The 26,133-nt window shown below is 52.7% G+C and overlaps 1 protein-coding gene across 1 annotated transcript in view; it reads left to right on the top strand.

The window, feature by feature from the left end:
* SLIT1 (slit guidance ligand 1) overlaps positions 1–26,133 on the top strand; it is a 173,369-nt gene that overhangs the window by 138,296 nt on the left and 8,940 nt on the right. Inside the window, exons 19-30 of the mRNA XM_039230187.1 lie at positions 1,711–1,854; positions 2,115–2,281; positions 5,025–5,157; positions 7,234–7,302; positions 9,780–9,851; positions 12,293–12,364; positions 13,182–13,253; positions 20,924–21,087; positions 22,539–22,663; positions 22,946–23,043; positions 25,698–25,837; positions 26,018–26,111. Of these exons, the coding sequence (XP_039086118.1) occupies positions 1,711–1,854; positions 2,115–2,281; positions 5,025–5,157; positions 7,234–7,302; positions 9,780–9,851; positions 12,293–12,364; positions 13,182–13,253; positions 20,924–21,087; positions 22,539–22,663; positions 22,946–23,043; positions 25,698–25,837; positions 26,018–26,111 (1,350 nt within the window). The remainder of the gene's footprint in view (positions 1–1,710; positions 1,855–2,114; positions 2,282–5,024; positions 5,158–7,233; positions 7,303–9,779; positions 9,852–12,292; positions 12,365–13,181; positions 13,254–20,923; positions 21,088–22,538; positions 22,664–22,945; positions 23,044–25,697; positions 25,838–26,017; positions 26,112–26,133) is intronic.

Here is a 26,133-nt window from a genome sequence, read left to right as displayed (position 1 = left end):
ATTGTTTGGTTGGTTTGGTTCACAGAAAGGAGATTCCTTTTGCGCTGTGTTTTGCCACTTGGTTTTTTCACATGTGAATCTAGTGGGACTGTTTTTCCCAGCTGTTCACGTTCTTCTCTATACTTTGTAGCCCTTGAACGAGGGCATAGTGTGCTATTCAGCCAGTCACATGGGTTCTTTCTGAGGAAGGTGTGGATGGGCTGGAGGAGGGGGAAGGGCTGGCGCTGGGGCAGAGGCAGCAAGAAGAAAGTGCCCTAACCCCTCCAGCACACACAGGCGAGTGCTGTTAACTGTCCGCCTCCACTGTGTCTCCAGTCTTGTGTATCCATGTATGTACTTGTGACACGCACGTGCACCCATACACCTGCGTGCTTACGTGTGGGTGCTTCTGAACGGAATCCTAGAATCCATTTGGTAACCTGCTTTGTCCTTAAACACAATGTGGGCACCTTTACATACCATTAAAATTTCTTTTACAACATCATTTTGAAGGACTATGTATTATATAATTACAGGAAATTCAGGCTATTTTATCTGTTTTTTAATGTTTATTTTTTTGATAGAGAGCACGTGTTTACACTAGTGCATGTGAGCAGGGGAGGGGCAGAAAGGGAGGGAGGGAAAGAGAAAATCCCAAGTAGGCTCTGCTGCCCTCACCACAGAGACCGATGTGGGGCTCGAACCCACAAACTGTAAGATCATGACCTGTGCTGAAATCAAGAGTCATATGCTTAACTGAGCTGCCCAGGCACCCCAGAAATTCAGGCTCTCTTAATTTTTTATTATGAGCAAAGTTGTGATTTATAGCTTTATCATGAAATTCTGTGTCCATCTAGGATTATTCCCTATTGATAAGTTCCTAAAAGAAGCCTTGCTGGATGAAAGCACGAAGCCCTCTTAAGGTCTTTGCTGCCTACCTCTCACTTTCAGGAAGGCCCCACGTGATTCTCCTGCTGGCCCACGTATGAAAGTGCCCATTCACCCATACCAACCCTGGGCATTATTACTATATTTTAGTTATTGTGCACTTTATCGGGCAAAGGTTCAATATTGCTTACATGTACTTGATTACTAGTGTGTTTAAACATCTTTTATCAGTGTTCATAAACCATTTTAATTTCCTTTGTGAATTGTCTATTCTGTGTCCAGCTTGGTTTTGGTTTTGGTTGGGGAGGGGATTTGAGCCAGGTTTTTGAGGGTAAACAGGGACTTCAGCAGGTATAAATGAGGAATGGGGTCATTCTAGATGGCCAGCATAGCCAGAGCAAGGCACCACACACCCCCATGCTCACCTGCAGGACAGAGGAGTCCAGGGTGGATCGCTCTCCCGGAAGGTGGGCAGGCACTGGACTGGGCTGGCTCTTGCGGGCACAGTAAGGAGAGGAAACATTCTATGGGTAGCTGGGGAGCCACTGGGGCCTCCGGCTGACAGGGACACGACTGGGTTTAGGTTTTAGGCAAGTGTCCTGGGTGTTGGTGCAGAGGGTGGGCTGGGGGTGGGGAAGGCCCTGGGCACCCAGGGAGAGAAGGCGGCGGTTGGGCGGTGTGGGCGCTGCACAGGCAGGGTGGACGGGAGTGCATCCCGAGGTGGGGCGGGGGGCAGGAGGGGAGCCTGGGCGCGGGGAGAATCTGTGAGAGGCCCCCACTGGGCAAGGCACCGGCAGGTGGGAGGCCGTGGGCACAGCGCCGGCTTCCCCTCCCGCTCCCCAGGATGCTGAGGAATAACCGCATCAGCTGCATCCACAACGACAGCTTCACGGGCCTGCGCAATGTCCGCCTGCTCTCACTCTACGACAACCAGATTGCCACCATCTCCCCCGGGGCCTTCGACACCCTCCAGGCCCTGTCCACACTGTAAGTCTGGCCCCAGCATCCAACCCCAGCGCCCCTCCGGCCGCCCTCCGCAGGGTGGTTACTTGAAAGGACTCACTGCGGGTGTTGGGCTCTTGTGGTCTGTGGGGTCCCACCACGTCAGAATGCCACGTCTCGGTAACTGCTGGTCACCTGGGAAAGAGTGCGGGTGGCCGCCTGGCCCGCCCATGGTGGGGCGAGAGGGCTTTGCAGGGAAACCCAGCCTGGCAGGTGTGTTGCTGGTCACATGCTTTCTCTTCCAGAAACCTTCTGGCCAACCCTTTCAACTGCAACTGTCAGCTGGCCTGGCTGGGGGACTGGCTACGGAGGAGGAAGATTGTGACGGGGAACCCGCGGTGCCAGAACCCAGACTTCTTGCGGCAGATCCCGCTGCAGGACGTGGCCTTCCCTGACTTCAGGTGTGAGGATGGTAAGTGGTTGGACCCTGGGTGGGAGGGGAGAGGCGGGCAGCCAGCCCTGAAGAGTTTCCTGCAGGGAAGGGTGGCCCTGGGCCTTGGTGGGGCGTGGGGGGTGGGCCGGGATCAGGGAGACCCACTCTTAGTCCCACGCCTGCCTCCTGGTGTCCTCCGGGGATTTTAAGAGCAATAACATGGTTATTGTTTAAACAATGGGAAAGAATAGATAAAAGAAGGAGATATACGTTACCTATGATCCTATCACTCAGAGAAAATCACAGTTCACATTTTAGTGTATTTTTTAAATGTTTATTTATTTTGAGAGAGAGAGAGAGTACATGGGAGAGAAGCAGAGAGAGAAGGAGAGAGAGAATCCCAAGCAGGCTCTACACTGATAGCTTGGAGCCTGAACTCACGACTGTGAGATTCTGACCTGAGCCGAAATCAAGAGTCAGATGCTTAACCAACTGAGCCACCCAGGCGCCCCTACATTTGAGTGTAATTTTTAAAAGTTTATTTATTTTGAGACTGAGAGAGACACAGGGTGAGTAGGGTAGGGGCAGAGATAGAGAGGGAGACACAGAATTCCAAGCAGGTTCCGGGCTGTCAGTGCAAAGCCCCGACATAGGGCTCGAACCCACAAAACCACAAGATCATGACCTGAGCCAAAATCAAGAGTTGGACACTTAACAGACTGAGCCACCCAGGAGCCCCTACATTTTAGTGTATTTTTTAACATCAGTGTGCCTAAGCCAGGGATCTGCCTCTTGGCGGTTCCTCCGTGCCCCAGACTTACGGGCTTACCCTGTCCATGATGTGCAGTGGGACCTTCTCAGGCCCCATCCTCCACGTGGGAAACCTGATCACTTGTCACTTCAGAGTCCCAGCCTCTTTCCTGAGCCCCCTCCCTGCTAGCCCTCCCCACGCAGAGCATAGTGGCCCCATTCCGGCCAGGCGATTTCCCACAGAGCTCCCTGCAGGCAAGGCAGCTGCTGGAGGCAGAGTTGCCGCACCTCCCCCCACCCCCGGGGAAGGGGTGAGGTTGAGAATAGAGCAATCATCCTGCCTGTCCCTGAGCCCAGTCACAGGGAGTTTCTCCCCGCTGCCTTCAGTAGGGAACTCCAGCCCCCCACCCGGCCTCCTCCCGCCCTCTCTCAGCCTGCTTCCAGGGGGCAGTTCAGCTCCCAGACCGGCCCAGGCAAGGAGCTTCAACTTTCACACCAAGAGAGAAGGTCAGCGTGGTTTTCTAAACAAAGTCAGTGGATTTCCTAGAGCAGTTTTACTTCCTATTTTAAAAAATTCCATACTACTCACATATATATTTGCATATCATTTTATACAGTAAGAACTTCCTAGTCTTTAAAAAATTTGTTTCTTTTTAAAATTTAATTTTATCTTAATTTCTAGTATAGTTAACATACAGTATTATTTTAGCTTCAGGCGTACAGTATAGTGATTCAACAATTCCATCCATCACACAGGCTTCTTACAAGTGCCCTCCTTAATCACCATTGCCAATTTTATCCATCCCCCACCCAAAAATTCTGTTCCTTTTTCTTTTTCTTTTTTTCTTAAAGTGTATTTATTTATTTTGAGAGAGTGAGAGAGTGGGGGTGGGCAGAGACAGAGGGAGAGTCCTATGCCCCCTTTTCCAGACTGGGGGACGTTGGGCACGTTACTTAACCACTCTGCCCTTAGTTTCCTCATCCCTGTAATGGGCTGATAGCACATCCACCGGAGAGATGTTTTGAGGATTCAGGGAGTTCTGTATCACATGACGCCTGCGCACAGCTGCCCTCCGTAACCGGTAGCCTCTGTCCCCTGCTCCCCAGTGCCCCCGGCAGCTCCTACCATGCTGCCCTTATTGTTCCTCCTACACCCTGTCAGAAGAGAGGAAGGCATACCCGGTAACATTTACGGGATAAGTGAATGAATAAATGAAGGAGGTGTGATGGAAGGAGCTCAGAGTCCATGTTGGCCAGTTGTGGGGTATCTCTGACCAGCCTTCTGAGCTGAGCAAGTTATGTAATCTGTCCAGATCTCAGTAAAGTATAAAACCTTTCATTTACTCATTCAGTTGATCTATGTTGAGGGCTCCCGTGTGCCAGCCCCAACTCTGGGTGCTGGACTCCTCCTGTGAGCAAAAGAGCAGAGACAAGTCTCTGTCCCCGTGGTGCTTGCATTCTTTCTTGTTAAAGAGATTATGTTCAGGGCGCCTGGGTGGCTTAGTCGGTTAAGCGTCCGACTTTCGCTTAGGGCATGATCTCGCGGTTCGTGGGTTCGAGCCCCGCGTCGGGCTCTGTGCTGACTGCCAGCTCAGAGCCTGGAGCCTGTTTCAGAGTCTGTGTCTCCCTCTCTCTCTGACCCTCCCCTGCTCGCGCTGTCTCTCTCTCTCCCCCCTAGAAATAAATAAAAATTTTAAAAAATTTAAAAAAATAAAGAGATTATGTTCAATATAGTGTCTGATGCATAGTAGGTGCTCCAGAAATGGGATGGTTGCCATCCTCCTTCTGGGCTGAGGTCCACCTTGAACCCAAGGCAGAAGAGATTGACCCAAGACTCATCTTAACCTCAAAATGATCCAAGGGCCTTTGTCCCTGGTAGGAAGGGGTGCAGCCAAGAGGGGACCTACTGGTGCCTGGGGCAGTGTCAGAGAGGGGCTTCTGTTCTGAGACACCCAGGAGCGCAGCCCCAGGCATAAGAGGCCCCAGGAAGACCTGTCCCCTCACTGACATGTGTTTGCACCTTCCTCCCCAGGCCAAGAGGAGGGGGGCTGCCTGCCCCGCCCCCAGTGCCCCCCGGAATGCGCCTGCCTGGACACGGTGGTCCGCTGCAGCAACAAGCACCTCCAGGTCCTGCCCAAAGGCATCCCCAAGAACGTCACAGAACTGTGAGTGGCCGCAGGCCTGGCAGCAGGGGCAAGGTCAGCAAGAACAGCTGATGGGGGCTCGGAGTGAGGGCGTTGTGGGAGGCGCGGGTTCCAGGAAGGCCCTGAGCTTCTGCTGGACCCGTCTCTGAGGCTCCCACGGCGAGTGCTTCCTCGCTCTAAGCGGAAGCCTGCTTTTAAAATAAGAAGTAACATTACGCTGGCCCCTTCGCCTCCTCTCACGAGCATCCCCTCTGTCATGAAAACCCTCACAGCAGCTGCTTCTGCTGGCTGCGCGGCTCCACCACACGAATCTGCTATGATCTATATAACAAAGCCCCCCTTCATCTGAGAGTTGTTTCCGATGTTTTACTGTTAAGAGAATTCACCCAGGCGAAGCTCCCTTCTATGAGGGAGCTCGTCAAAGAGTGCTGCATTGCTAAGACTCTCGCTGCCTTTTGCAGGATGGCCTTCCAGAGAGGTCATTGCCCTCGCACCCCAGAGGGCTGGGTGTGGAAATGGCCTTCTTGGCCACCCCCGTTGTCGGTACTGGGCACCATGGGCTAAGTGCGGATGCAGATGTGGCGTCCGAGCTTACGGGGAGGTGCGGGTGTCCGTGTGGGCCACAGACAGGAGAGCGGGGCTGCTTCAACTGACACCCTCAAATAAGAGGCTGTGGTCAGTCCCCGACTCATCCTGCCCCCTGGGATGGGTCCCTCCAGGCCTCTGTAGCTGCGCTTTTCCTTCCCTATGGGGAGCGCGTGAGGTTTTCATTGTGTTTCTTTCATTGCCAGCAAGGCAGACTGTTTCCTCACAGGCACAGCACCCACTGCAGCCCTTGTCCTGTGTCCCTGCCCAGTTTTCTCTCATCTGTCAGTGTTCCATTCCCTCCTTGGCGCCTCCTAGCAGCCCTGAGCATAATGGACAAGTGGGGCAGGCTGCCTTCTGTGACTGAGGATGCTAAAGTTCAGAGGCTGGGAAAAATCACTTGACTTCTCTAGGCTTCCATTTTCCCAGCTGTAAAATCGGGCCACTAGGGTGTATTGAGAAGAGCCGTTGAGAGGATCACATGAGATGGGTGGGAAGTCACTCTGTATGACCCAGAGTGATGGGTCAGGGTGGGTAAAGCCCTGATTCTGCTGCTCTCTGGATCCCCGGTGGTGGGGGTGAGCCATCCTGAGGGCTGCAGCTGGTGGGGGTCCCGGGCAAGGAGCCCAGCTGGGGTTTCAGCTCCTGGCCCCTGGATCCCTGCTTAGCAAGGATGTCTGGGAGGACAGGGGACCTTCACAGCATCTTGAATCCCAAGCTCCACCTTGCAGACGTGGGGGACCTTAGGGAATGTTACAAGGATTTTTGGTGGGCTGGGCTTTGGGAACAACAGCTTGGGTGGCAGTGTATAGAGTGGGTCCCAGAAGGGAGGCCGAGGTGGAGGAACAGACGGAGGCGGCTGAGGAGCCCAGGCATGGGTGACCGTATGCCTTCAGGGGAGATGGGAGAGCAGGACACAGCAAATGAGCAGAGGCCAGTGGGCAGGAGAGCCAGCAGCTAGGGGGCGCTGTTGAGTGAGGAGGAGAATGACCCCCAGGAGCCTGAGCCTGGGAGGTTGGGATCATGGGTATGATGCTGGGAGTCAGGCGAACCAGCCAGGGTGTGAGAGACTGAGCTCAGGGGTGGGCAGGTTGGGTCTGGGGCTCCCATGGGAGCTAGCAGGTGGAGGGGGGGACTTGCGAGCTGGTGAGGGGTCTGGCAGGTGTGCCCAAGAGGACTAATATACAGATCTGACCTGTCTGGCCAAGAAAACCGCAGGGGGGGGGTGAGGAGCCCAGCACTGAGCCCTGGGTAGCACCCACCTACAGGGAGGAGGCTGAGCGGGCGAGGCAGGGGCAGCTAGGAAGCCAAGGGAGGCTGTGTCTCAGTGCTTTGACCAAGTGCTTTGGTGGCATCTACCCGAATGCCTAAGAAACCACATATTTCCTCCTCCAGTTAGTGATTCTGGGCCAGTTGTGTGGTCTGCATGTAGGGGAGGAGAGGAACTGGAAGGCCCTGGCTGCAGGGGAGGCTCCTCTAGCACCGTGCTAACTGTCGTGTTCTCTCCTGTAGCTACTTGGATGGGAACCAGTTCACACTGGTTCCGGGACAGCTGTCTACCTTCAAGTACCTGCAGCTTGTGTGAGTATCCGGGCCTCTTGAGGATCCCAGGCCTGCCTTAGAAGACAGGGGGGCCACTGGTATCTAACCCTCTGGCTCCAGCTTTTCTGGAATCCCCTCCGCGCCCACCCTGCTTCCAGCTGATCTGGTTTTTATTTTGCCCCTTCCCTCCCTGGATGTCAGTGGATAGAACTGTGTTGCCACCTAGTGGCCACACTTGGGAATGGCATGATTCCAGAATCCCTTGAGTTGGACCCTGTCCACTTCTCCGTAGCCGACACCCCAAGCCTCCATCTGGCCTGAGAATTATTGTTAATGAGGGTCATCCTGGCAAAGGAAGGAGCCAGAGCAGAAGTAGAGGCTGATGGAAAGCTTCTCAGTCCAAGCTCGGCCCCCAAACCAAACATGAAACAGGACAGCTACAAATACACGTCTGTGACTAAGTTTTTCTTCAGGCTAACATCTCTTTTTCTGTTATTCCCACCTTTGACCCTTTCCACTCCATGAAAATATATGAACTAAGCCTCAGAAGGACTTCATTTTCTCTTCGCCTTCCAGCCTAATTAACACCTCTCTCCAATTGTCTTGGTGTGCTCATTGGCTAGATTTTCCCAAAAAGAAGTCCAGAGAACATTCCACGTTAGTTTGGCTTGGGGCAGTGCTACTCAAAGTGTGGTCTGTAGACCAATGGCCACTAGAGAACTGTTTGTAATGGGTCCACAGTTGGGTAGGAAACTTGCCCCAGAATGTAAATCAGTGTCTTGCTTCCTTCACTGAGAAGTGCCACTATAAAAAGAACGTTAGCTAAACCAAGTTGTGTGTTTAGTGTCGTGGTGATTGCACTTTGGCACAAGGTCCTTGTTGTGGGACATTCAGTTCAGGGACTGGCTACTTTGAGCAGCACTGGCTCACAGGATCTTGAAGTTCTGGTGTATCTGCCTTTGCTAAAGTCCTGGCAGATGAGTTTTGACTGTTCCAATGGTGTGAGGGGTGGGAGGAGGACAGTGATTTGGTGGCTGGTGACAGAATAGCCAAGACATAGATGGCCGTTCTCTCTAATTTGAGGCAGCTGCCCTGGTGGCTTGGATGCCTTTGGGAGGAAAGGAGGCAGAGAGGGCCGATGGGGGCCGGTCCTTGCCCATCCCAAGCAGGGACCACACGGTGTGCTGAGAGCTCAGAGAAGGACTAAAGTGTATCCTAAGAACAACAGACCAGTCTTGAATGAGAGGAGTTAGAGGAACATTTACTAAGAGGAAATGAAGGCAGGGTGCGTGGTTTCGTGTTCTACAAGTGAGGATATATGATGAAGGCCCCTAAGTCACGGGCTATCTGCCAGAGGTGGTGGTCTGGGGGGCATGCAGGAGGGAGATGTGGGACGGGTGTTCCAGCAGAGGTAAATGCGCATTAGGGATGTGGCTCAAAGCAGAGGGTGATGAACTCAGTGTGGGGCCGGGACAGAGGCAGAACTCACCCGTGGGCAGAGGGAACAGGGGCAAGAGAATTTCAGGAAGTGAGCAAACCTATGCCAGGCATGTGGGAGGCAGTGAGGGAGAGTGGGCCAGAATCCGGAGCACCTAGCAGTGGCTGGGCTAATTTTTTAGGCAAAGGGGAGCCGCTGTGGGATTTGGCAGGGAAGTGACCTAGTCAGATTTGTGTCTTAGATTGAGGTGGTGCCACCCATGAGGAAGTCGGATGGAAAGGGAACAAAGCTGTAGGGGAGAGAGTCTGAGACAGAAGCCAGGGAAAGAGATGGCTGGAGTAAGCAGAAATGAAGGAGGAGGCTAAGAGAGAGGAGGGGGCAGGTAGGGCAGTGTTTCTGGGTCCTTGGGGCTGCGGACCAGGTGGGTAGGGAAAGTGCAAGCTGTGGCCTGGAGCTGGACTGTCTCTGGAGGGGAGTTCATAAGCGGGGACGCTGTTGCATGTGTGGAGAGGGAAGCCAGGAGCTTGAGAAGTGGGGTATCAGTCGTGACCCGGGACCTGGGGTGGGTTACTTGATCACTCTGCTTCATTTGAAAAAAGTTGTTATTGTCATGTCCCCGCCCCCCGCCCCCCCCCCCCCGCCCCCGCCCCCGCCCCCTATCCCACCCTGCTGGGCAGGACTGTGTGAGGGCCTGGGAAGGAGCCTGGTGAAGTGTTAGCAGAGAGAAAGCACAGAGCCCTCTCAATCTGGTAGTTAGGAGGTGGCTGATTTCTTTGGTGGGAGCGTGTCCACGGTAGGAGGGGGCATGAGCCAGGCTGTCCTTGTTGGGGGGGGGGGGGTTGGGGAAGGAAATGGGAACGGGTAGTCCTGAGGACACAGTGAGAGTTCAGGGAGCAGAGCAGAAGGCTGTAGCTGATTGTGAATGGAGTGCCCCTCTCTACCACCACCCCACGCCCCTGCTGCCGCCTGGCTAAGGGGCAGGGGACATGGGCAGAGTAGGGGAGGGGAGGAGCCTGTAGCAGAGAGCCAGCACTGGGTTCTTCTTTCTTCTCAACAGTGATGCTTTCGTCTTTTCCAGGGACTTGAGTAACAACAAGATCAGCTCCTTGAGCGATTCCTCCTTCACCAACATGAGCCAGCTGACCACTCTGTGAGTCCCAGGGGTGGGGAGGTGGAGAGAGGGCACGCACGTTATGTCATTGAGACTTTCTTCAAGCCCCACTGGTCACTCCTCAGCCACCAGGGAGTGTGCCCGGCCTTGTCAGCTAAAAAGAAAAAAAAACCTGTTTTTTTATTGTGAAATATAGCCTACCTACAGAAAAATGCAAAAAAAATCCCTATAAAGTACAGTTTAACAAATAATCATAAAGCTAGCACACGTGTAAATACCTAAGGCATAGAACAGAGCACAGCCCTCCCAGAAGTCCTTCCCTCGGTCCCTTCTTGATCATTTGCCCCTCTGGTCTCCAGGGAGTCCCTCCCCTGACTTTGATGGTGATCAACGTCTTTGATTTTCTTTGTAGCACTGCCATCTACATACGGACTTCTGTACAATGCAGTTTCATTTGGCCCATTTTTTGAACCTTATGTAAATGGAATCGTGCAAGATATATATTTTTTGTATCTGGTTTCTTTTATGTAACATTATGTTTGTGAGGTCCACTCGTGGGAAGCTGTGGTCTGGTCATTTCTACTGCTGTGCAGTGCTCCTTAGTAGGAATACACCCTCCTTCCCTTACCCATTTCACTACGGATGAATAGTGGGGTTGTTTCCAGTTCGTACTATTGCAAAGGCGACCTTCCGAACACTTTTGTGCCCATATTCTGGGTTGTTTTAACGACGCTTTAATTACATTCCAAGCAATTGGAGAGAATAGTGAGCAGCTCTTACATTGACCTGAAGCTTAACGCGGTGTGGCCCTCACCTTCTCAACACCTCATCTTACAGACAATGTGCCAAGAACTTAAGAACTTTCCCTGAGACTCCACTGTGGTCAAACAGTAGAGCCAGTACCCCCAAAAAAGGAGGGGTCATGACCCCACCAGACCCCCGGGGGGCAGAAGGTGGACCTGAGACCATGAAATGATGGTTCTAGGTTACCCACTTCACTTACTTGCCCCAGAGGCTTCCCATCAACTGGCTCCCATTTCAGAGTCTCCGTGAGCCTGTATGTGAAGCTGCCAGCAACCAGGGCAATTCTGCCCGCCAGGGGACATTTGGCAGCGCCGGCAGCATTTCCAGGGGTGACAGCTAGAGCCAGGCAGGAAGGGCCACCGGCGCCTCGTGGGCAGGGGCCGGGGACGCTGCCACACAGCCTGCGATGACCAGGGTGGCCCCCAACAAAGCACAGTTCAGAATGCTGGGCTGGCAAGTCCTGGTCTCGGTGGCTCCGGCCGCTGCAGGGGAAGCAGCCCGTCCCTGTGGCAGGAGCATCTTGTGCTCTCGTTATTATCTGAGGGACCGTTGGTCCCACAAACTGTCCATGCCTAAGGCTTATGATTGGATACGTCCTGACTTACGTTCACATCCTTGGGACCATCACCACAGTGAACGCAGGGACCCTTCCGTCACTCCCAGAAGCCTGCTCACGCCCTGTGCTAACCCTTCTGCCCCGCCCCTCCCAGCCCCCCGCCCCTCCCCCCAGCCCACCCGGGGCTGCCGCCAGCCGGCTTTCTGGCTTTCCGTGGGCAAGTTCACACTGCCTGGGGTTTTACCTGTTTGGAATCAGCCCGCACAGTTACTCTGAGATTCCCCCGTGTCCTTGCACACACGGGTAGTTCATTCCTTCTTACCAGCCAGGAGCAGTGTCCCACTGTACGGCTACACCACAGTATCTGTCCATCCGCTGACGGACATGTGGGGCTCTCGTGAGGGTCACCTCCCTTGTTGTCAACCCGCCCATCTGCCCTCGATGGATTCATTTATTTGGAAGCTTTTGGGGAGAGGGGTTTAGCCTATGAACTCTGGAAACCGAGAAGCTGAATTAAAAACCCAGCTTACTGACTTCATTACGCTACCCTCGTGAAGTTCTTTCACCTTGCAGGGCCTCAGTTTCCCCATCTTTACGACAGGGGCTAGTCATAGTGCCTTGGTCACCACCACAGCTTCCCGATGTTAGATTACTAGCTGGGCCTGGACCTCTCCTGTCCACTCTGGAAGTGAGGCAGGTTCTGGTCCGGTGTCGACTGCACAGGGCTCTTGCCTCTATCCCTTGCGAGAGCGACCTCCACAAGAGAGTGAGCCCAGTCTCCCTACTGGGGTCTCCCTACTGGGGCCTCCCTGAGAGCCGGGCACCGCGCTGCGGGCTTCACTGGGACCATCTCCCCTTACCCACGGAAACACCCATCAGGTTGTCATCGTTTGTGTCCCTGCACTGCAGCTAAGAGCTGAGGGGCATAAAAGGGTAGGGGACATGCCTGGGTCACAGGGCTGACCAGGCCAGGGGCTCAGCCCACACCCTCTTCTGTGTTCAGGCCTCCTTCATTGTGCTGCTGAGCCAGCCTGCGGGGGCCTAGTCAGCAGCATGGCATCCCCCGCACCCTGTCCTGCTCTCTCTCTCCCCCTCCCTCCCCCTCCCTCTCTGCCCACAGGATACTCAGCTACAACGCCCTCCAGTGCATCCCGCCTCTGGCCTTCCAGGGGCTGCGCTCCCTGCGGCTGCTGTAAGTCTCCCCGCTCTTCACTCCTCCAAGGAGACCCGACCCACAGAGGGCCGTGCCGCCCACCTGGTGGGCAGAAATGTCTCCGTGTCTGTGGCCCCAGCAGGGCCAGTAGTATCCAAAGATGGGAGGCCTGTCCGTTTTCATTCAAGGCCCTCATGGAGGCTGAAGAATGAATGGAACACTCTGAGAAATGGGGGTTGCTGTCTGCCCCACTCTGTGTTTTGGGGGAGCAGTGGGAGGCCGGGGCATCCAAGATGCCTCTTGTTTGCATGTGAGTTTCCTGTTCCGGTGGAGGTTGTCGGCAAGAGATTTGTGGGCCTTTTCTAAGAATTCCCACTGGGAGGTTTTTGCCCTGTGATCAAAGCCCTTGGTCACGCCTGTTACAAAGGCCAGTCGGGTATCTGCGCGAAGCCTCTGGCAGCCCTGCCTGGGCATGGGGACGTTCTTTACCCCCAGCCTATGGCTTGCCGTAGTAACTTTTTTACCAAGGAGCTTACCACCGCCCCCCCCCGCCCCCCAAACTTGCTGACCAAGTGAGAGAGGACACAGGGCCACACATGTTCCATTTGTCATGTCAATGGAAATGGTGCTTTGATGGCAAAACAAGTCCTGGAGAAGGGCTGAGGCACAAGGCTTCTGCTTGGATTATGAGGGGCTCCCTCTCCCATGCCAGCGGCCAGCAGGGCAGGGCAGGGTCTCTGCGAGGGCGCCAGCTCCCTCTGGCATTGACTGAGACCCAAGGGTAAGCATGACACACCCCTTCAGTTCTCGAGTCTCTGTCCCTGGATGAGGCACCGACAGCCTCTTCTCTCCTCAGGTCCCTGCATGGCAATGACATCTCCACCCTCCAAGAAGGCATCTTCACAGACGTGACCTCCCTGTCTCACCTGTAAGTAACCCCGGCCCAGTTCTCAGGCCACTTTGGATTTAAAAAGAACTTGTATTCCAAGAAACACCCCCCCCCCCCCCCCCCCCCATCTTCTGTGACTGACAAAGTTTGTGGCTTTTGCCCTGAAACGAATTTAGCTTGTGAACTTCAGATACTCCCCATCTCAGACTCTTACACTTCAGTGTTTCTTCAGTCACAGCAATAGAACAATTCTTCCTACACAATAATAACAGAAGTGATGGCCGTTTATTGACTGCATCAGCAAATGTAGTCCTCACAGCAACCCTACAGCCTAGGCACAGTTATTCCTGTCCCACACATGAAGAAACAGGCCCAGAAAGTGTGAGGAGCTTGCCCAAAGTTGCATAGGTGGGAGGGGCTGGAGTCTCGAAGGCCCATGCTCTTAAGCATGATACTACTCTTGGGCCTCTGTCTCTGCAGGGTGGGGAATAAGCTCTGGAAATTTACTGCCCCCCCAAGAAGTGGTATAATGAGATGTAGGATTGCTTCCAAAACCATGTAGCTGGCAATACCATGCAGATTTTTAAAAAGCAGTATGCCCAATTCCTCTAATGGGTAAATGTGGAATTACCCTCTGACCCAGCAATTCCACTTCTAAGTGTATACCCCAAATAAGTGAAAGCAGATACTGCAAACTGATACTGGGTGCGCCTAGGTGGCTCAGTCGGTTAAGCGTCTGACTCTTGATTTTGGTTCAGATCATGATCTTCCAGTCATGAGATTGAGCCCATGTCTCTCTCCCTCTCCTGCTACTCCTCCCTCACTCATGCTCTAAACAAACAAACACAAATAAAATTGAAAACAGATACTTGTGCACCTGTGTTCATAGCACCATTATTCACACAATAGCCAAAAAGCACAAGCAACTCAAGTGTCCATCAATGGATAAGTGGGCAATATGATATAGACATACAATGAGATCTATTTTTAAAGTTTTAAAGTTTATTTATTTTGAGAGAGAGAGAATGAGCAGGATACGGGCAGAGAGAGAGGGGGCACAGAGGATCTGAAGTGGGCTCTGTGCTGAGAGCACAGAGCCTGATGTGGGGCTCAAACTCACCAACCGTGAGTTCATGACCTGAGCTGGAGTCAGACACTTAACCAACTGAGCCATCCGGCCCCCCCCCCCACACACACACACTGGGATCTTATTCAGACTTAAAAAGAAATGAAACCCTGCTACAAATGGACGACCCTTGCAAACAAGTGAAGTGAACTAACCCAGACATTACAGGACAAGTATTGTAGGATTCCACCGGCACGAGGTATCGGAGAGTCAATCCATAGCCACAGAGACGAAAATGATGGCCGGCAGGTGCTGGGAGCAGGGGAAATGGGGATTTGGGTTCAGTGGGTACAAAGCTTCTGTTTGGGGTGATGAAGAGTTTTAGAGCCAGAGAGTGGTGATGGCTGCACAACGTTGTGAGTGTTCATCGATGCCACTGAGCTGCACACTGCACACTTTTGCCATTTGGAGAAGATGGGGAAAGACATTCTAGGAGGAGGGAACAGCAGCTGTAGAGGTGAGAAGGCAAAAAAGTAAATGACACATTCAGAGATGCTGGGTTGTCCAGCCCAGGATACAGGGGGTTTGGTTGGGCAAGAAGTGTTGGGTCGGGAGAGATGAATCTGGAAAGGAACATTGAATTCCACTGTGAAGGCCCTTTTGTGTCATGCTAAAGAGTTCTGACTTGATGTGACAGACAGAAGGGAACTGTGGAGAATTAAGTCGTAGAAAACTCCCGCAAAGCCATGGTGGCACGTGGAGGCTGGCTGCTTAGATGAGGCAGGAGGGAGCCTGGCCAGAGATGGGGCTCAAGACAAAGGCTGGCAGGGCTGTGTGGTTCACTGCTCTCGATGGCTCCTATTCGGCAGGGCTTGCTTCCATCTGTGTTTGGTAGTTAGTGTTGTGAGCTCAGATTTTGCGGATGTTTGGAACTCTGAGAACCTGAATGAGAGACACATCTCTCCAAAGAGCGTTTGTGCTTGTCTTTGGGCTATGACAAGGGTCTGCTTTAGCTCCTTCCCTCCCCCCACCCTGGCCAGGAAAGGCCTCTTCAAGAGTCTGGTCCACCTTTCTTGCCTTTGGATTTCCCCTTCGTGTTTCTCTTATACTCAGGGCTTAAACGTGCAGTTGAATACCCTTCCTCCTTCCTGATGAAAACCGAAAGGTATCCAAGTACAATCTGATTTTGACTCTGGCTCAAAATCTAGAGGCTTTGGTTTTCAAGCAGGAAGCAGGAACACACAACATGTTTTCTACAAACAAAACACCAGAGCTGCCAAACAACTATGGAACCACGCCTATCTATCAATTCTGACTTTCTTTAGGAGAATAATGACATCAAGCCAATAGCCAGATCCAGTCTGTAAGAAATAAACCAGTAGGTAAAGATCCGTTAAGTGGTAATTGTAGAACAGGGCGTTGCAATGCGGCTTAGATGTATTTGTTCCCTGCATCCAAGCCCGTCTCTCTAGAAGACAGCATCTGTGTGAAAGAAACCTTCCAGTGAAGCAGCATCACAAATAAGGTCTGCACTTCATAACCAGGGACTCAACTGGAACTAGGCAGCAGCCCGGGACTCATGTGAGTGCTTGGGTTCAGGTGTGTGCACACGTGCAGTACAGATGACACATGTATGTGCACACATGTACCCACCATCTGCGCTGCACAGGAGAGCCGTAGCTGTTCTATAAGGATCTCTCAAGCACTTGCAAGGAGTCAGGGAATGGTACCAGGATGGCGTAGACTCACCGCATTCTGTCTGGGTGTCACAAAGGCTGTGCGCCATCTGCAGCGGGAGGAGGCACCCACAGCTCTGTAATGAGTCAGGGCTCGCCCGAGAGTTAGCATCCGGAGTCCCTGGTCCTGCAGTGCCCTCTGTTCCTCCCGTGACTCTTGCCAGCCCTCTCACCTCTCCCACACTAGCAATATGCAGGAGACGGGGTGGGCAGGTGCAGTGGAGGCTGAGGTCCGCCACGTTCAGGCCCCTTGAACTTCAGGAGTCCCAACGTGTGGTGTTAGGTCCTTGTTCTGTCATTGGCTTGCAGGGGGATCCCAGACAACTCATTTCCTTGCCTGCACCAAGGTTATTGCTAAGGTCCACTGTGGTCCATGTGCCACGGTGACTGAGTGTTCACACTGCCCTGGGCTCACTCTGCTGCGGTTCACTTTTATATTTACTTTGCAGTTAGTGAATCCTTCATCCATTTGTCTGTCCAGCTATCCATCCATCCATCTCTTCATCAACAAATATTCATGGTGTGCCAGATCCTATGCCAAGGTTCCCCAACATCATTCTTCATTTCTATAATCTGGCATTTTGTTGCCTCTGATTTACTGCGTGCTGGGAAGCTAGATTCTGAATTCATTAAGAATTTTCTGAAAAGTAAATATGATCGGGCGCCTGGGTGGTTCAGCCGGTTAAATATCCAACTCTTGATTTCAGCTCAGGTCATGATCTCGCGGTTCGTGTGATAGAGCCCCATGTCGGGCCCTGCCCTGACAGTGTGGAACCTGCTTGGGATTCTTTCTGTCTCCCATTCTCTCTGCCCCTCCCCTGTTCAAGCACGTGCCCTCTTTCTCCCTCAAAATAAAATCAATAAATAAACAACTTTAAAAAGTAAATATGGGATGCCTGGGTGGCTCAGTCGGTTAAATGTCTGACTTATGCTCAGGTCATGATATCATAGTTTGTGGGTTCAAGCCCCGCATCGGGCTGTGTGTTGACAGCTAGCTCAGAGCCTGGAGCCTGCTTCAGATTCTGTGTCTCCTCTCTCTCTGCCTCTCCCCTACTCACACTGTCTGTCTCTCTCTCTCTCTCTCTCTCTCTCTCTCTCAGAAATAAAAACATTAAACAAAAAAAGTAAATATGGAATGATTCGGTAGATCATACTATGCCCATAGGACAGAATAGCAAGTAGTTAATTATAATTATGGCACTGTAATTTGTTATTTGATGAAAACACAGGATAAAGAAGACTGTATACGCCGATTTCACTGATGTACATGTGCAAACACAAGAGCTGGAAGGGAATGCACAAAAATCAAATTGGTTACATTTCTGGGACGATGGAGGATCCTTTTCTTTTTGAATTTTGTTTGCTTTCACACCATGCTTTGTGTGTTCCTCATGCTCATAGGCTGGTGTTCATTCACAGCCGTTCACGGGGTGCCTGCCATGTCAGCACAGCAGAGGATTGTGGTTCCTGCTCTCGGGAAGCCTCCGTGTAGCAGGAGACAGTGATGTGCACAAATCGACTGCCTGAGAGGAGGATGGGTGGAGGGTGTACAGCCCAGGTGAGGGAGATGTGGAGGTTTCAGCATGTGCTAAACTCTACAGTTGGCGGCTCTGGGAAGCAGCCATGGGAAAGCTATTTTGGTCCCGGTCACGTTAATGACCAGTGGGGCCTTGGCATGAACACCCCGAGTACCTACCGTTTCAACTGTTTCCAAGACACACGGAAGATCAACACAGGAGTATTTATACTCTTGCCAGGGTGTAAACCTGAACCCATGGTCCTTCTGGATTAGCAAGTGCCTGGGTGTCTCACCCAGCTGGGCCTGCCACTTGCCACGCCCCACTGAGCTGGCACTCACCCTCGGTGGGAAAAGCATCCCCAGGTGAGAGTGAAGTTGTAGAAAGAACCACTGAAACGGTCTCAAAACCCCAGCCTCTGGGCAAACCAAGGTGTGAAAGGTTGAATTCAGGTGTGGCTCTGAGTCTGCTCTCTACAGAAACAAGGAAACTGTGTTGGCCACACCAGAATTTACTCTTGAATAGCTTTCCATGGACTTTGGTGCTTTCTATTATTCTTTATTACTGTTTTATTTTTTTTAATTTTGAATCTTTATTTATTTTTGAAAGAGAGAGAGACAGAGCGCAAGAGGGGGAGGAACAGAGAGAGTGGGAGACCAGAATCCGAGGCAGGCTCCAGGCTTGAGCTGTCAGCACAGAGCCCGACGCAGAGCTCGAACTCATGAACCGCGAAATCATGACCTGAGCCAAAGTCGGAGGCTTAACTGACTGAGTCACTGGGGCGCCCCCTTTATTACTGTCTTAATGTAAAGAGTTGGAAAGGGACACTTGGATTCGAGGTGCAGTTTTGCGGCCATTTATTGAGGGAGGGCTATCTGGGGATGGAATCGTGGCAATCCTGGCCTGTCAAGGCGTCCACCGTCACAGTGGCCTCGGCCACGAGATGAAAAAACTCATTCACAGTAAACCTTAAACTCATGGCTCCTTACCAGACCATACCCCTGCAGTGCACTACAAAACATATTTTAAAATAACTTCTGCATTTACCCCTTGCATAACATAATCACATTACCTTGCACTTTTTATGTGAAAAACATTCATCGGATTAATGTAAACATTTTATAGCACATTTTTTGTATTCTTGTTTTTATTTTTTTTAAAAGCCTTTGTTGTTACTGTTAACACACTGCAGCTTCACAAAATCAAGGCGTCCAAGCTTCCTCTATAGACTCTGAGCATCCCTGGCTCTGTTCAGTGGCAAAGGCAAAGTGTCTCTCCCATCCCATTAGCCAGGATGATGTTGTCAGCAAATCAGGACAGAAAAAATTAAACACACGCCGAGGTTGAACTGGCTCCACGCTGCCTTATTCCCTCGGTGCCCATTTTAGGTTATTTGTGCTTGTCTTTCTGCCCCCCTCCAGATTGCAGGCTCTTTATGGAGCCGTAAAGCGAGCCCCAGAGATGTAAGGCGGGCTGCCCAAGGTCACCGAGCAGTGAACAGCTGCTCCGGGGCCTGAGCCCAGGCCTCGCTTGGCCTCTTGGTAAGACTGCACAGTCACCAGCTGTGCTATTTTGGGGAGCTCTTGCTCAGGGCTGCTGCTGCTTCCATCAGACCTAGCGTATCTCTCAGGGGACCCACCTGGCTCCCTGCTGCCTAGAGACAGGTGGAAAAGGGCAGGGTGGCTCTTTGCTACTTAATAAATGTGCCCATTCTCATTAACATCACACAGACTGATATTTACAAAATAATACTGATATAAATGAAGACGAGGAACTGTCCCCCCTCCACTCCCCCGCCCTGTCTCTCGCCCATCTCTAAATCTCCCACTGTGAGTCAGTGAGACGATGAAGTTGGCTGCTGGTTGATAAAGAGTACGGAGTGGCCGTTTGGTGTCAGTGGTGGGCGGGGATGGGAGGGGCCAGGCACAGCCATATGCTGCGGCCGAGTGTGAGCCGATGCAGCCCTGTTCTGGAAGCGGCCGTGGACATCCTGCACGTACAGCCTCTGCGACCGCGAGGTAGAAGCCTGCTTCTAGGCACGTGTTCTAGAGCAATGCTCACACCTCACGAAGGAGCGTGGACGAGAGTGTTCCCTGCTGGTGGGAACAGCCAGAATGCCTGGCAACAGGGAACTTGCTCAGTGAGCTACGAGATGGCCATTACTTTGGGATGCCAGGGATCACTTGGACAGAAAGAGGTGGACCCACTGACGCCGACCTAAAGGATCTCCAAGACGTGCCACCTGGTGACAGGAAGCTGCTTGGTGATGATGTGCAGTAGATGGACATAATTTGTGACAAATCTTACATGTAAATGGGAGAGGAGCAGGAGCCTACACGCCTGAGCATGGCGACCCTGTGACCCCTGTGACTGTGGGACCGTGGGACCTTCTCAGGTTGGTAGTGACACTGGGTGCAGTTTTTCTTTGTAACGTGGGTATATTGTAGTTCATTTCAGTCTATTACAAACAAGGTTGTGATCATTCCGACCGCACAGACACCTTTATACACCCGTGGAGGTGTGTCTGTGAGATAAACTTCCAGGAACAGATCTGCTAGGTCCAAAGGCAACTGCATGGGTGATCTGATATCACAAAGTTCGCTCTGTCACAGTTCTACCATTGTGTTCTCCCATCAGTAGTAGGAAAGTGCCTTTCTGAAAAAAAAAAAATGAGGGTGACATTCACATAAGATAAAATTAACCATTTTAGTGTGTACAGCTCAGTAGTATTTAGCATGTTTACCATGTCATGTGAGGTGGAGACTTCTGTTCACGGTATTTCAAAGTCGTTTACGGTGAGAATGCATTCGTGTGCTCCTTGTTTAGTTAAAAATGAAAAGGAGAATAAGAGAGTATGGGCTTCAGAGTCAGATCCAGACCCTGGATCCAGAGCCCGCCCTCCATTAGTTGTGTGACCCCAGGGAAATTACTTATTCCACACGAGGCTCAGTCCTCGCGGTCTGAGCTGGAGAAGAAAGCTTCCACCGTGGGGCTAATGAGGAGATTGGGTGCTCAGCTGTGGGAAAGCAGCTGGTTTCTCCCAGAGGTGAATGGCGGCTCCTTCCCCACCGTGCACTCTGGAGACGATACACTGATGGGCTCTGGCCCCAAGAGCACCAGTTCAAATCCCACCTTGCCTTTCTCTGTGCACTCTTGGGCAAGTTCATCAACCTTTCTGAGCCTGTTTCAATGCGTGCAATGGGGAGAATGGGTTGTGAGGAGGACTTGGAAGCCAACTCGTAGTAAGTGCTTAGAGAAACACTGGCTACACAGGAAAGGCTCGTGTAATGGGGACTGTTAGGATTTTTGCCAGCCCCTGGCTGAGTGCGCCTAGTGGGTGAAGGACTGACCCCATTACAGATGCCTGCTTCTCTCTGCTCTCTGACTCAGGGCCATTGGTGCCAACCCTCTGTACTGTGACTGCCACCTCCGCTGGCTGTCTGGCTGGGTGAAGACTGGCTATAAGGAACCGGGCATTGCCCGCTGTGCTGGGCCCCCGGACATGGAGGGCAAGCTGCTCCTCACCACGCCTGCCAAGAAGTTTGAATGCCAAGGTGAGGTCAGGAGTACAAGAACGGGGTGGTGGGTACAGGGTTGCATCCCTCCACCTGCTGCTGGGGGCCCATGGGACATGCCTAATCCTGGAAGGGCATTCCCGGAGCTCCTGTGTCCCTGTGTGACCGGCTGGGGGAGGGGGGGCAGTCAGGTGGCAGGAACGAGGCACCTGCTGCTTGTTAGCATGGCCATTCTAATCCTGACATACAACGAACAAAAAAAGCCAGGCAGAAAATCTCAGACTGTAAGGGCCTTAATCCCTCCCTGGGGTTATGTAAGGAAAATAAAAATAGCAGCGTTTCTGGAAGCTCCAAGCCTCTCAGCAGCGGGAGCGCTCAGGCCCCCCTACGGTAGGAATTGTGCGCAGCAATTAGCTTCAACCCCGAGCCACTGGACCCAGCTGCCGCTCACCTGACATTTGCAGAAATTCAGGGACCTGAGTGTGATTGGAGACTTGCTCACCCTTTGCTCTGAAGCTGCCTCACCCAGGGCATCTGTAAATACTCATTCAGAGGTTGATTGACTGATGGACTGACGGCCTGGGAGCCCAGCTGAGCCGAGGGAGGTGGCCGAGGGCTGCCCCGGGCCCAGCTTCGTGTGCTGGGGGCCAGCTGGGGACACAGCCTCTGCCCTCTGCAAGCTCACAGACCTCCATCAAAAGTGAAACTGACAGCCATAGGTTAATGGCCACCTTCTGTGAAGGATGCTGTTACAGGGGTAACAGTTCCGAGGGGCCCGATCTGGGGCTTGCCTGTTGGGAACGAAACATTTGCTCAGTATTTATTTAATGGGGTGGGGTTGGCACTGGTAAGTTTTTAAAAAAATTTTATTGAAATAGAACATGCATAATAGCAAGGTACCCAGATCACAAGTGAATGGCTGGCTCCTCGTCCACCTCCAAGTTCAGGGAAGGGGACCAGTGGGTCCTGAAGGGGCAGGAAGGCCTTGCCTGGCAGGTGAGGGTTCTTCTCTGTTCATACTTGGAGAGAAACAACTCAAAGACAAATGGGCTTTTTCTTCCTAAGCATGGCCTCTCACAGAGCTGTGTCCCCCCCCCCCTTGCCAAGGTGCCCACCCTCGGTCTTCTGCTCACTGTGACAGTGCTGGGGTGGGGAGCGAGAGCCGACTTCAGTAGTAGTGATTGTGATGCCCTCATGCTGACGGCTTTGCCCTGACGCAGTGTGGGGGCTCCTTGGGAGTCCAGCGCCTGCCTGTTAAGCACTTTTCAGATTAGCTTATTTAGTCCATATGATCCCTGAGGCAGGTGCTGTTATTAACCCTACTTTATAGAGGAGGGTCTAGAGGCCGGGAGGTGGGCTTAGGAAGGAGGCGTGAACCTGACGTGGAGGAAATACAGGGAGGGCTGAAATCTCCTTGGGGCGAGAGCGTCACCGCTGTCTCTGAGGGCTGTCCTGCCCGCTTCTCCCGTAACGCCTCCTCCCTGCCTCAGGTCCCCCCACGCTGGCTGTCCAGGCCAAGTGTGATCCCTGCTTGTCCCGCCCATGCCAGAACCAGGGCACTTGCCATAATGACGCCCTTGAGGTGTACCGGTGTGTCTGCTCCAGCGGCTATAAGGTGAGTGGGAGGCTGGGGCCGGGGAGGAGGAGGGCTGTTCGTTCAAGGTCAGGTGTGGCTGGGCTGTCTTGCTCACCACTTTGCCCACAGTGCCCAGTGCCCAGGGTGGCTGCTTGCGGGAATGTTTAGTCAGTGACCCAGCGAGTGAATGAGTGAATGAGTGAACGAACGAACAGGTAATTCCGGGACAGGGAGGCGTGCTGCTGAGCTGTTGGCTCACACCAGCCCCTGGGCCTCTCTGAGGTCCTCCTCACTCACCGTCCCCCTCCGCCACCCGCCCAGGGCCGTGACTGCGAGGTGTCCCTGGACAGCTGTGCCAGCAGCCCCTGTGGAAACGGAGGGACCTGCCGCCCGCAGGAGGGCGAGGATGCCGGCTTCACGTGAGTTGCCCGGCGGGGCCGGAAGCTGCTGGGTGGGATAGCCCGGGCCTCCCTGTGTTGGAGGAGGAGGTGGGGGTGTGCTAGAGGCCCCTCCATGCCTGCGCAGCCCAGGTCCCCGCTGCCCAGAGGGATGGGGGCCTGCCGAGGGCCACAGCAGCAGGTAGGGCGGGGGCTTCTGCTCCAGGCCCCTCCCTGTTCGTGCCAGGTGCCAAAGGGTCTTCTGATGGCACTGGGAATCCATGGCCAAGGCCATATGCAGGGGCAGTGCTAAGGGGAAGTCTGGGGTTGTTTTAAACCCCTATAATCTCCACTAACCCCAAGGCCTCCGATTGGGAGTCCACCGTCTGCCTGCTGTGCCAGTGCGGCCTGACGGCAGGACCCCTAGCCAGCAGCTGGGTATCAAGCAGCCCCCCAGATGGGTGGGAAAGGCTTCCCGGTGGTGGGAGCAAGTCTGGGGCCTCCTGCTATGGTCTCCTGGGTCATACGGGTCACACCTGGGCAGCCCATTTCCCCCACTTTGGAAACTCCGTGAAGGGCCGGGCCTCCTGACTCTTCTCTGAGCTCACCAGGCAAGCCCCCCACTGACCTTACTTTCCCCCAGGACCCCTCCACGAGCCCCCCATCTTCCCAGAGCCCTCCTGGACCCAGAGCTTTTCAGAGGAACACATAGTATTTAGTTACTGAAAATAAACTGCCAACCAAACACATCTGCTCTTCAGAAAAGGAGTCTACTTAGCAGGATTGGCCAAACCTGTCTCTGCAAACCTAAATCAGCAGGTGTGAAAAACAAAATCCTAAACAGCCTCTCACAGGTCGTCACCTTGGAAACAGTGACCTAACACTAGGCTCTGTCCATCCCCCTCCTCATTGATAGACTCCCGGGGTGAGGATCGGGGGAGAGTGGGGGGCTGGGAGGGCACCCTCAGATGGCTTCTGCCAGGTGGAGGGTGGGTGCAGCGGGGGCAGCCCCTTCACAGCTAGCAGCCCTCCAGATTGAGGCCCCGAAACAGTGGGCTTCAAACCTGTTTGCTCACGTGGCACCCACGAAATTTTTTAAATTCCATCCCCTCTCACGCATTCTTAGACTGACAGCTAGAATCTTTCGTTGTAAGTCAAACTTTGCATTGCACGGGAGGTAACTTCCAGGATATTGTAAATATTATTAACATTTAAAAATAGAACTCCCTTTTTAATTCACTTTCTTATCACTTCCCAGTGGAATCTGAACAGCACAGCAGTTTGCACGTAAAAATCACACCCGCAAGCTCCTGTTAAACCGCTTAAACATTTTACCTCTTTTTCTCTTCGAACTCTAGTGTTTCCGTTTTACCCCCCACCTCCGCCTCCATTTTTTGTTCTAATGTGATCTGTTCTGACACTAGAGAGTGTTCACTGAGCACGCTGCCTTGCCACCAACATGGGGATGTAAGTTTAAAGTATTTTTTCTTTCTTGTCATCATAAGCTTCTGATGAACGGTTTCTTTTGCAGAGTCGTTACAATAATACACAATTGATCTGCACATAACTCTACAAAACTTTATTGATAATTATTACACACAATAGGTGGAGCTTTTATGTGTGTTCTCTTCTTATTCACGTGTCCCAGGGTGACCATGACAGAATGAGGGCTCGGGATCCAGTAGGTTCCTTCTCAACAATGTATGCATGTGGCTATAGATGCTGAGAAAGAGTTTATTCAAATAAATCATTGGGATTAGAAGTCTTATTGTAGCACACCACTCAATTATTTGAAACCTTTCCGAGTTTATATACCGAAAACCCCAGAGTGATCTGTCATCAAAAACTATTTTTGTTTTTAAATTTAAGTTTGTTTTGAAAGAAGGGGGAGGGGGACAGAGAGGGAGAGAGAATCCCAAGCAGGCTCTATTCTGTCAGTACAAAGCCCAACATGGGGCTTGGGCTTGAACCCACGGATTGTGAGATCATGACCTCAGCTGAAACCAAGAAGGGGGACAATTAACTGATTGAGCCACGTGGGCACCCCCTAGAAATTATCTTAATGCTGTCAGCTGCCCATTCCATGAGGTCTTGCTTCCATTGTTTTTAATGCGCAGAACGGGAACTTCTGACTTGCGGAAGCATTTGTCCATTCACTTTGGAAACCTCGATATTCTTAATTGTCCCTTTTTGACTCTAGGTGGGAGAGGTGAATGTGCCTTTCTGGAGCTCTGGATAGGTGTGTTCAGGGAAGCTTTTGTGCAGAACTTGGAGATCTGGAAATTAATTCCTCAGACCTCTCTGACCCACATAGTCCTCAGAAAACCCCAGGTGCTCCCCCAGCTGGAAGATCACTGATCTCCGGGACCCTCCATGAGCTGACTCCTGTTTACCCCCCAGCCCTGTTCTCGCCTCATCCCTGACATATGGGCTAGGTGTCCTACCTCTTTGTCCCCACCTCCCCAGCCTAAGTGTGGCCCCATCCTGGCCTCTCTTCTGGTTGCCTGTCTCCTCGTGGTCTCCCCAGCTAGATGGAGTGAGCCCCCGGAGTGCAGGGCTGTCTTGTTCATTCTAACGCCAGCACCTGGCAAGGGCCTGGCCCGAAGGACCAAAGCTCTGGGATGATACAGTCACGGGTGGACACAGGCTTCCGCACTGCCTCAGGAAGGCTGCTGTCCTGGCCCTGCCCACCTCAGGTGTTCCTGTCCCACCGGCTTTGAAGGACCAACCTGTGAGGTGAACACGGACGACTGTGTGGGGCACACATGTGCCAATGGGGGCACCTGCATGGATGGCGTGAGCAACTACACCTGCCAGTGCCCCCTGCAGTACGTGGGTAAGTGTGGTGGAATTTCAGCATCTGTAGGGAGGGGAAGGTGGATGCACATGCCCTGAGCCCCGTTCCTGTGGCTGGAAGGGCTGGGGTGCTCCCTCAGCGTCTGGGAGGTTTCTGCTGGGCCAGCTGCCTGGCAGAGATTGGAGCAGCTTCTCTCCTGCCTCCTCATTCTTTCACCAGGAAGGGCCTGTGAGCAGCTGGTAGACTTCTGCTCCCCGGATTTGAACCCATGTCAGCATGGAGCCCAGTGTGTGGGTACTCCAGATGGGCCCAGGTGAGTGTTGCCCATTTCCAGG

Source organism: Hyaena hyaena, unplaced genomic scaffold, assembly GCF_003009895.1.
Source record: "Hyaena hyaena isolate Hyena2069 unplaced genomic scaffold, ASM300989v1 scaffold_44, whole genome shotgun sequence".
In the NCBI taxonomy this organism is placed as follows: domain Eukaryota; kingdom Metazoa; phylum Chordata; class Mammalia; order Carnivora; family Hyaenidae; genus Hyaena; species Hyaena hyaena.
The sequence above is the reverse complement of the archived record's forward strand: the minus strand, read 5'-3'. Positions and strand labels throughout refer to the sequence as shown.